General features: G+C 32.3%; 1 protein-coding gene across 1 annotated transcript; it reads right to left on the bottom strand.

Moving 5' to 3' along the window:
* Positions 1–5,797: 5,797 nt before the first annotated feature.
* On the bottom strand, positions 5,798–9,306 carry LOC132953058 (prostaglandin G/H synthase 2-like). Its single transcript, XM_061025607.1, is given in 4 exon segments — positions 5,798–6,314; positions 8,464–8,875; positions 8,966–9,107; positions 9,240–9,306. Coding segments are annotated over 4 exon segments (1,104 nt in total). The 5' UTR covers positions 9,273–9,306.
* Positions 9,307–12,365: the final 3,059 nt, after the last annotated feature.

The raw sequence follows: 12,365 nt of genomic DNA, 5'->3' as shown, positions 1-12,365 counted from the left end.
TAATAATGCAATTTTTATTTAATTTTAATTAGAAATACATAGGTACAATTTTATAATAATGAAATTTTAAAAATTTGATTCAATTATAATTAGAAATATGTATACATACATAATATACATACAATAATTTTATACAACAAGTTATTAGGGCTTAAAATATGAAGTTATCAGTCTTTGTTTTTTTTGGTTTGAAATAATTTTCCTTACTTCACTTCTAATTTTTCTTAAGCCAATAATGTCATGGAAGTCAAAATCGATGTACAATATTGCTTATCTTCATATTATTATCGTCAAAAATGTCATTAATATAATTGTCGATACCGTGTATTATGTAATATAAAATGTTCGATTATAACTACATATATATTTACAGTCCATACTTATTTTTAAATTGTTGGAAGAGTGAGCACGGTTAATCGCAAACACGGATAATTGAGTCACGGATAATCGAGGTTCTACTGTATATTTATTTACGCATAATTAATATTACACTTTAACTGATTAATAATTTTTAAAATGTGAAATATATTTAAAATATGCATCTAGCTTTTAAAAATATTGCGAAATTATCCGCCGGTTAGGTTATAAATTAATTATCTATGGCAACAACGATTCCAAATAATATACTTACTCCGTACTCGCATACTTCGTTCCATTTTGGTTTTACAAAATATGTCACATTTAATCTCAATGCTTGCGGATTGAACATTTGGGTCGGAGATGAAGACGCGCGCGCTGCATTTCCCAAGCAGGCGCAGTTTTAGGTCTACATTTTCATATGGGAAACAGTACGTGTATAATGTATATACATTTAGGTACAATTAGGTCTTAACTGCGAATAACTTGCCTCCCCCACCCCACCCCCAAAACATTTTCTCAATAACTTATTCTTGTTTATCGTTTCCACGGCAGTTGCGTACGCAAGGGGGGGGGGGGCTAACAAGCTGAAGTCCCCCTATTACCAGTATTATTTATAAGTTTAAAAAAATTATATTTATCAAATTTCAACTGTCGTCATTTACTTAGTAAGCGAGACGTAAATTCATATACGTCTGGCCAGAAAAAATTAATTTTTCCATAAACATTGTATGGCCAAGCCTGCTTTTTCTTCGGTGTTGGCGACGGCGTATTGCAAGTCACATAGGTTTCACCGGAAGAGTCGACGTTTAAGGGTAAGTCTGTTCTCATATATAAATATCATAGGCGTGCGCGGACCTCTGAGTCAGGTATGATGGCTGAATTCAATCTGATCACCCTACCCCCCGTCACGGTCACACTAGAAAAAAATTATAGACGTTTTCACTATACACTTTTAAGTGCCTTGCTCTTTGGTTGGTGACTGGAAGAACAATCAGTTTTCATTATTTCACACATACGAAATGCATCAATATTGATTTAAAATTTTAACCATATATAATCTAACAAAACAATTTCTTCAAAAACGTTCAAAATATAATACATATAATTGTCAATTTGGTATACTATATAAATGGTTGGAGATCCATTAAAATCATTTATGTTTTTTTAATTCATATTAATTTTTAATTATTTTATTGATTTTGTAAGAAGTCAAATGATTTACATAACAAATAATATCCATTTTTTGACAAAATATAAAAACTGTGTTTTCATCTAAACATATATTTTTTTTTTAACAAATATACAGTTAATTCACTTTCATATATTATAAGAACATTATTATATTAATATTTAGTATTAAAATACATAAGCTTATTGTGGCATAATGCATTTTGTTATACATGATTGTACTCATTAAGACATAATACATTTATTTGATTAAAATGTTCATAAGTGATAATGGGAGATTCACCATCTTTTTAGCTTGTAATTGGTGAAATTATTAATATTAAAATTAAGGAAAAATTCAGAAAAATGTGTAGAAAATTATATGCCTTGAGAAATTTGTACATTTATCCGTGAATTTGAATTTTTTGTGTAAGATTTTAATTGTTTATGTTTGGATTAATGGACCAGACTTCTTAATTATGCTATAGTAATTAGTAAGAAAGTGGTGTTTGGGTTTTAGATTATCATTAAATAGTTCTACATATTTTAATGAAGGTCTTATTTTTTTGGGAGCTTTCTTGAAAGCTGGATAGCTTCTGAAGTTGGCGGTGTGGTCACCGGAGCAAGGATTTTTTTTTTATATTTCATCAAATTGGGTCTTTAAATACAAATCATTAAAGATGAAATATACGTATTTTGAGAAAATGTTCTGAAAAATTGGTCATATTATGTACATTTTCGACAATAATACCTATAGATTCGTTTAAATCAAAATATGTAAAATATACGAGTTTAGTTATAGTTGACAGTTGAAACTTGATAAATATTTATTTTCTTAAAGTAATAATAATATGGGCAATGGGGGGGGGGGGGGGGGCTTCAGCCTGTTAGAAATACTCGGGAACAATACGCGGGGATCTTAGGATCTCTTATTCTCTCGGTAGTCGACAACGGGACTATAATCTACAATTCTACAAAAAATAATGTACTCAACACCCACCATTAATCCTATTCATAATCAAGGTATAAGTTTGGCAACTGTAGCTTTTAAGACTACCTATCCTGGTAGATAGTGTTCTATGAAATGCTGGTAAATTCCCTCTTGAACTAATAGTCATCACTCATCATAGTCATATACCCACTTAAATACATATCAAGAATTAAAAGCCTGCATAATCATATATCCAGCAACATACCCCACAATCCTCTCTCTACCAACTCAAAATACAACGTTCATCTCCCCTTTGGTGGTGCTCTCCCCATATCAATACTCCACTGACAGCACTGTCATTTGCAATCTCTTCTTGGAAATAATATCCCAACAATAATCCAGAAGTACATCTATATACACTTACGTACCAAAAATGTTAATGTTTTTTCGGCAATCATAGGGCATAAAAATCAAAAATTTTCACTAATACCCAGCACCAATAATAACTGATAATCGCCTCCTCCTCAAATTCGGATTCTATTGATGTCATAAGTGACTCTCCGAGTGCCTTAAAACCAATTTCAAATCACTATCACTAAATCTAAGAATGAACTAGTGTAGCATATCCATGAATTGACATCAACAACCAATAAAACAATCACTTTCATGGGGGTCCCTTCCCACGTCGGTATTTCTGGCAACAAAACAGCAGACAAAGTCGCAAATGAAGCTAAACTTCCTCACAATTACTTAAAACTAGACCAAACCACGATACGGATCATCCTGACGGACTGCCCGTATCGTGAATAAAATGTAACACTGATTTATGAGTAATCACGTAGGTTTATTTCTATGGAATATTTATATATTTACAAATTGTGGGTCGAGTAAAGCGATAAAATATATATATTTCCTGCCTAACTCTTTGCTTTGCTTTACTTATTTGACCGACCCGATAGGTCGTTTCCTATTTCAGGCTGTAGCCTATCTTAATGATGGGGATGGAAAGTCCCAGATGTTGGTTTGTTCTGTGGCCCACTCGAGGTGGCAAGTTTTTGGAGGTAGTCTTATGCGAGGGTGGATGGCGGGGGCTAGGTGTCCTAGTTCTCTAATTTGGCGGTATCTTGAGAATTTGTTTTTGTGGAAGGGAGCTGTATGTATGTATGTATGTATGTATGTATGTATGTATGTATGTATGTATGTATGTATGTATGTATGTATGTATGTATGTATGTATGTATGTATGTATGTATGTATTTATGTATATATGTATGTATGTATGTATGTATGTATGTGTGTGTATGTATGTATGTATGTGTGTGTGTGTGTGTGTGTGTGTGTGTGTGTGTGTGTGTGTGTGTGTGTGTGTGTGTGTGTGTGTGTGTGTGTGTGTGTGTGTGTGTGTGTGTGTGTGTGTGTGTGTGTGTATGTATGTATTTATGTATGAATACTGTTTAAATATATCAGTATATATAAGGATTTATACAAGTGTGTGTATATGTAATATAATATGTGTATGCCTATATGTAGATGACCTATTGATTTGTTTATATGAATGTTTTTTTTTTTTTATTATTTTATTAAAAGCCTCAACAACAAAGGTTATTGGCTTACAATATTTACATTATAAGGTTATAAACAATTTTGGTTATTACTTTATCATAAGTTTAAGGGTGTACATTGTACAAAGTAGAGATTAATAGAAGAATAAAAAAAAAAAAAGAAGACAATATAATTAGATAAGGTTATACAGTTTGGTTTTTTGTAGAAACATTATGGTATTATTGGAGTTTTCAAGGTCAGATCCAAGTACTTCATAAAAGTGGTATTTAAATGTATGTTTATATGAAAATGTTTATATTATGTGCGTTTGTAATGTCAAATATGTATATTATAATGATTTAATGTGGGTTTGCATATCATACTATGTTTCACATGTTCATGTATAACTGTAGAACTAATTAGTGATGGCTAGATAATGGTTTTTACTTATTGTTATATTATATATATATATATATAAATAATTACCACAGCACTTAACGAATAATAGTACAATAATAACAATTAAAGAGATTTATTTGTTCTCTTATATACCTATAATCCATGTATGTGTATATAAGCTATGAGTGTTTAGTCTAATGTATGTAATCTCATACAATACTTCAATAATGTAGGTATGATTGATTAAAAATATGAGTAGGTATCTGTAGACTGTAATATCATTCAGGATAGGATAGCTTAAATAATAGTATTGTGTATATAAACTATAAAGATACAAGAAAAAGAGTGTATGTATGTTCCCACCTATATGCTCATTGCAGCATGAGCCTGTATGGAAAATGACTAATAATATGAAAATGTATAAATGTTCAATTGATAAAGATATTACTACAATACTACAGATGGAACGTTAATTATTGTGTATTTCGAGATTTTGGTTATAAACCGCGTAAAGAATCTACTGAAATGAGAGATACTGTCGAATAGTTCTTAATTTTCTGATATTATAACTCATACAATATTATACGGCGGAGGTGATATGCCTGTGTTGTATACACACGGTAAAATAAAAATATTACACAAGTGATATGACTGTTGTACGTATGCGGTGATAAAATATATTATGTAGTTGGTGGTGACTGTGACTGGTAACGGTGTGTGTTTTTTCCGTGCACATGCATGAATTAAAAGATATATGTCGGTCAGGTTATTGATATGTAAGTTGTTGTATGCTCGTTCGTCTATGCATTTTCCCATGCACAGGCATGAAAAATATAGAACACCAGATCAGAGAATAAAGGGATCAAGGATTAGTGTCGGTAAGTGTCAATAAGGGATCAAGGATTAGTGATCAAGAGAGGTATATGTACAATAATATGGTGGGTGTGATACAGAATATAAAAAATAAATTTTACATAAGTGATATGGCTGTTACATGTATGTTTCTCTCATACGTTCTTAAAATATATGTATTGTTGATTAACAATAGTTAAGGTTTTATTAGCATACAAACATTTCGATGCATGAATAGTCCTGATGAATGTTGTTTTTCTCAGATGTATTACATAACAATCAAACAAAGACGTTGTCTGATACACAATGGCAGCATGGTGGCGGGGAGGTTGGTTAAATATACGTCACGTACGTATAGACCGGGTGGCGGGATACGGGGATCAGGAACCAGAAATGATGAGGGACGATGGATGAGGTAATCAGTGGATGAGCAATGATCAGGGGACGAGGGGTTGTGGTGACACAATATACTTTTAAATTCTACTGATATTTTAATCTTTGTAGTCCTACTCTTACAGTAATTATATTATTATAGTATCAATATACTTATTTTATGTAAAGGTGAACCGGTAACTCGTCACGATTCACATCCACGTTTCGATACACCAATGACTTTAAACTGGTTGACTTAACTAAGTCGAAAAATTCTACGCCACCGAACGTGTCTGGTACCCACGAGTGTTTGGCGGTGATATTATTTGTCAAGATTGCATTAATGATAAAACTATTCGACAGGATTTCGGCTGTGGGTAGGGCTCCGGAACTGGATCTTTCCGTCAATACGCCGGTTAACAACTCCACGTCTTCCACAGTACTATACAGATTTTTCAATTCAGTTGCGGTTTCATTATTTCCGGTCAAATCGAAAAAGCTTTTGTAAGCAGGCAGCCCTAACAGCCTTCTATAGTTATTAAATCCCTGTAAACAATTTTCTCTTGAGGTTGTCATTATTTTCCTTGTAAGGCGTTCCGTCACGACACCGTCATTGTGGGCTGTGACCATGCCCATCTTTGAATTCACCATAAATTTCAGGGTGTTTTTTAAGTCATCTTCCGAAATTTGTCTAAAAGTATAGACAAATCGAATTGTATACACGCATAATATAATAATATGCATAATGTTTATCTTATCGAAGTCGCTTATTTTTCTGAAATTAGCTCTCCGGGGACTAGAAAGTTTCCCACATGTTATAGTCTCATTTCACTAGCGTCTCTCTATAGTTTCGGGTAAGCTATCTAGAGTATATGGGTACTGGTACAATAGTACCTACTACCTATTAGTTGATGATTATAATTATATCATAGTTTGAAGCGTTTTAATATATTATCATAAATTCATAACGCATTCTTTAAAAAAACCTTATTATATTTCTCATTATTTGAGCGCGAAGCCTTTCGTTTTTAATTTAAAGATGTGACTATAATATGAAGGACAATATCCACGAATAAAAAGCTATGTAAAACTGCGTAGGAACTCTAGTTTGGCTACCAGAGCCGGCTGCATGCGTGGAGAACGTCTAAATGCTTATTGTCATAGTTTAATTAAATGCGTCTAAAGGGTACTGATTTTTCCAATTGTTCGCAATTCAATAAAATTTGAAAATGAAATCTTTATATACACGGTATATTTTTGATACGCAGTGTATTATATCAAAAAAAATTACTTCACGGGAAAAAAACATATGATGCTTTAAATTTTTATATTTTTTTTTTAGATTTTGAGCGGAGCGATGAATTTATTGGTTTCACAATGAAATAATGCTTCGATTTTCAACTTCAGTATCTTGTTAGTGTATTGGGGAGGTCAAAGTTTAAAATTCCCAATAATTTCCAAAAGCGACAAGAGAAACAAAAAGTTAGGTTAATCTAATATCTATATATTTTTGACAAGATCGATTTTAGTTTTTGGTGTAACTTTAAAACAAATGACCGTAGATATATGAAATTTTCACTGGTTGTTTATATTAAAATTTTCTATACACGATATAATTTCGATTTGTTTTGGATTGTTTACAGAATTTTTAGTTACAATTTTTTTTAGTTTTTATTTCTATGAATGTCAATAATATTGTATTTGTTGGGTAAAAAATCTTTAAAATGTAATACAAGGCTCCTTGTTACAATAATATATGAAAAATATTAAAAATCCATACCCACAATTTTTTTTTATAATCATTTAAAGTTCAAATATTGACAAAATACGTAAAAATTACGAAAATGTGTAATAAATAAATTTCAATTTTTTTAGTTTTTTTTTCTACAAATATCAATAAAATTGTATTTGTTTGGCTAAAAAGCGTGAAAATGTAAAACAAGGCTCCTGGTATAAAATTACTACAACAGCAGTTGAAAAATATTAAAAATACACAGGCCCAACTTTTTTTATAAGCATTTAAAGTTCGAATTTTGCCAAAATTTATCAAGTTTAAAATTTGATAATTATTTTGTAGTTAAAAATGTATAAAACGTTCAACTTGTTTAGCTAAAGATTGAAAAATTAAAACAACGTTCCACGTAAATAGGTTATATATGAATTCTTTATTCACAATCATATCATAAAATATATTTAGTAATATCATAGGCCGACTGACCGTCTTCGCTCAGAATTGTGTTTCTTAAACAATGATATTAAATTATCATTGAATTCAAGTTTAACACCATCCATTACAGTGACTCATTTGTAATCTACTGTACAGTAGAGCGACACCCACTTGCCCACCTTTTTTTATCTGAAAGACTAGAACTTTTTTCGAGTTGTGGATTGAAGACCGTATTTTGATTTTACTTTATAAAATAAATAATGCTAGAAAAATATTTTTGAAAAATAACGAATATTGTACATTATTCAAATGCATATATTTTAACTTCCATAATTATAATTTTGAAAATCGTGCTTTGATCCGACCTGCATAATGTTCTCTTCTTATAAATAAAAAAAAAAATTAACGAAATCAGACTATTTACAGGGCGTGAGAGTTTTTCCTGTAAGGCATGTTTTTGTATACTAAAAACGCATCCTCTTCGACGCCCTTAAAAGTTAAATCATTAATATTATCCGAGTTGGTACCTGCAAAAAGCTTTTTATACACTATACCTATTACCTATACACGCACCTTACTCTGCAAATTATCAATCAAACCTAACATTCGTAAGGGTCAACATTTTTCGTCTATGGTTTTTAAGTTACAGGTGTATCGAAAGTCTTGGATTTACCTGGTGTTGCTTGTCAATTTAGTTGAATTGTATTCCAATTTTTCCGGCAGACTTGATGCAGGGAACATCGTCAAAAACAGTTCAATAGGCGAGCCGGAACAACTGATGTTTTCAATTCGATGGTGGTACACTTCCGGTCTGAGTTTCACATTTAGAATTTCGTTCATCATGATGGTCATCATTTGACCAGTCACAATTTTCCTGGCCGTGGTGTACAGTTCTTCATCCGTCCACGACGGCGACTTCCGTGACAATTCGTCGCACACTCGATTATGTTCACGTACCCAAACCGTCGACAGTACCAATAACAAATGACTTGTGCTCAACAACTCGGCCTGTCTGAATTTCGGGCCGATCATTTTACGGAGCTATTTCACAAATTGTCCATGTCAATTATTCAAAACATTTAAAACACATTTTTTTTTGAAAAATAAGTATATTTTTATCGTTATTGTTTTATTTACTTTTGTGGACAGCCAGTTAAATAAGCCTTTCTTTTCATTTACGTTTCTGCGTAGTTCGAACGAACTGTGCGGCGCATAATGTTTATTTTTAGATTTCAATGTCTGGAGCTTACCACCGTAGAACGATCTTAGCAATCTCTCCGTCACAGGGTCACAGCCGTACAATTGAGAAGCCGTTACCTATAATATAATGTGCAACGGACAATACACAATTATTATTCAACGTACGGTTTTTTAGTGGTAGGTACAGCATATCGCTTTAAACGCGCCCGCAGCGTAACATTATTATTGTAATTAGTAAGTATTACGAACCGTCAAGTTGAAATTTGCATCGAAAAATTGCATAACGAAATATTGGTAGAATATGTTGTACAGTAAATTTCTGTTTTTCTGATCCGGTATGAATTGACCGGGTTTCCGTTTGAAGATGTCGTTATACAACGTATCCAACAGCGGTAAATGTTCTGAAAATAATTTTTATGAATAATTTTTAATTTTTTTGTTGTATTATAGCTTCGACGACTGAGGTTATTAGCCTGTAGGTTTGATACGGTAAGGTTGGAACCAGGGGCAGACTAGCAGATCGGATTATCGCGAAATTTTCTTTAAGCTATATGTATATTATTTTAATCGTGTATATATTAACTTATGAGGGCAACTGGTACATTCGGTTGGGGGCAATTGGTACATTCGGTTGAGGGGAACTGGCACATTTGCTCTAGGTAATTTGGGGGGGGATCGGTGTAAAAAAAGGTACTTTTGGGGGCAACTGGTACATGCCCTATTAGGTTAGACCTTAGAAAATAGTTTTGGGGCCGCTTTAAAAAAAGTTCCCGGGCCGATCTGAAGGACCAGTCCGCACCTAGTTGGAACGGTTGGTAAGGTTGAAAACATGTTTTTATGTGTATGCGAGGTTTTTGCACACTACGAACCATGCACTGATGTCCAAGGTTAATATAAATATATAATAATATTTATTTATATTAACCTTATAGGTATCGTGAACCATCCGAGAACTAATAGCGCCGTTGCCTACTCTCAAAATGTCGATTGCGTGATAGTGCCGCGCCTTTCTGATTTTTTTTTTAAACTTTAGTTAAGGTTATAACTGTTGATAAATGCGCATTCGAATACGATGATAAATTTCCTCAATAGCAGACATTACGCAGTTTTACCTCGTTCGCGCGAATATTAATTATATTTTATATTATTATAATAATATAATAATATTATGTAGTAATGAGACATAAATATTATGTACCGTCACGCCTACAGCACTCCAGTGGATATGCGGGAGGCAATATTCTTGCGGCGTATCCATCGTTTTGGGCACCAGCGGACACGTTTATTAATCTTTTCACCGCACTTTGATGGTCTAAACAAATATATATACATAATAGTAAGTAACATATATTTCAGATTATTAACACTCAATCAATCGCTGCATGCTAAATTAATGATCTTGTTTAGTTTACATTACTTACGCATTAAGAGTTGCAGAAATATGTTAACAAGGTATTATATTTTTTGAGGGTAATATAGAAATATTTTCTAAATTAATGATTGTAAACCCTAGTTGAAACGGCTTGATTGATCTGCGGCTTCGTGAAATAAATAAACTTATTGGTTTGTCGGTATCACGTCTATATTTTGCATTTATATTATTTATTTACATGATCGGGACATACATATTATATAATATATACATATCGGACCCTAATTACAATGTTTTAGGAATATTGCATACGCGGGGATACAAATATTCAATACTCAGTCGTCCAATGGCAGTGCGTAGCTTAGACAAGCGGCTACTACGCGGTGAATCGGGCTTGGGTCGGCAGTACTTAGACAAGTGGCCGGGGAGAGGTAAGTAGGAAAGTATATTATACTTATAAGTTATAATATATTATTTATTCATTTATAGTCCCATTTAACCAAAAATCAAACTAAGATAATATATACTAATTTGCTAATTTATTTTTGTTATTAATTGTTATTTCTATTTAATTAAAAATGTCTATATTTGAGAATATAATAAAACAAATGAATGAACATTTCATATTATGTGAAATTGATTGATCAAAGTCAGACTTAGAAAAACAAAATATCATTATAAGAACGAACTTAATTGATAATGTGGTAAATGCAATTAATTGGGTCAATTTGTTTAGTTCAATATCAAATACAAAGTGGATCGTCAGTTTTAAATTAAATAATCCCCAAAAATATGTGCAATTAATGCAGTAAAGCATAACAAATCTCTAACAAAATATATTAACAACCATTTTTCGTTTGACCTCACAGTTTATTAGTCTTAAAAAAATTGAAAATAAAAGTAAATTATATTATGTGAAAATCATTATACTGTAGAGCAGTGTTACTAAATAATTAGTAGGTAGCCTATACTCAGTTCAGGTTAAGATTGAACCGGCTTCGCGCATGCAGACTGAGCCGCCGAACAGTGCCTGACCCCCCCATGCGATGGCTATGCGTTCTGTGATTGGCCGACAGTCATCGCTGGCCGCCGTCGATCGTCGTCGCCGGTGCTGGCCGCCGTGCATACGCTCCCACCGGTGTCCGGAATGCGCAAAATACGTGTTTTGGTCGAGCGAGCGATTCAATCTTAATCTGAATAGAGTATAGTATTGTACAAAAATTGTTGTAATTTATACTGCAGTCATTGAGATCGTTAATGTTAACGAACTTAAATTGAAGCATTAAGATAATTTTCCCATAAAACAATGTACCTAAACTGTTAACTAGCAGTACCCACTAAAATAAATTATTTTCAGTCCCTAGTAAATATTATTCAGTATTATTGGAAAAATAAATTTAAAAATGTGGGCAAGGGCGTGTCGCTCTCGTGTACAGTAGGTTACAAGTGGGTCACTGTTATGGATGGTGTTAATTTTGAATTCAATGATAATTTTATTGACATTTATAGAAAAAAAAACTAATAAAATTGGAAACTAAAAATGTTCGTAAACAGTTCAAAACAAATAAAAAAATATTTTGAAAATTTTTATCGTATATAGAAAATGTAAATATAAGCAATCAGTGAAAATTTCATGTATATACATATACATGTATATTTTAGAGGTACACAAAAAACCAAAATCGATTTTGTCAAAAACCGATTTTGCGTAAAAATTCCCGTTTTTCCTTAATTTGTCTTTTCTTTTTCCCTGCACTTTCGAAAACTATTAGGAAACACCATCCATTACAGTGACCCGCTTGAACCTACTGTACAGCAGAGTGACATCCACTTATCCACCTTTTTTACTTTTGACCCCTCAAAGTACCAACTAGATTCACTTTCCTATCAAAAAAGATACTGTTGAAGAAAATCTAAGCATTTATACTGTTCTAAAAGGTGATGTACAGAATAGTTTTTATTCAATTTAATTAATCACAATTTTTTTTGGATTATTCAGTTAG

Source organism: Metopolophium dirhodum, chromosome 9 (assembly GCF_019925205.1).
Source record: "Metopolophium dirhodum isolate CAU chromosome 9, ASM1992520v1, whole genome shotgun sequence".
Taxonomy (NCBI): Eukaryota; Metazoa; Arthropoda; class Insecta; order Hemiptera; family Aphididae; genus Metopolophium; species Metopolophium dirhodum.
This window is presented reverse-complemented; position numbering and strand designations above follow the sequence as displayed.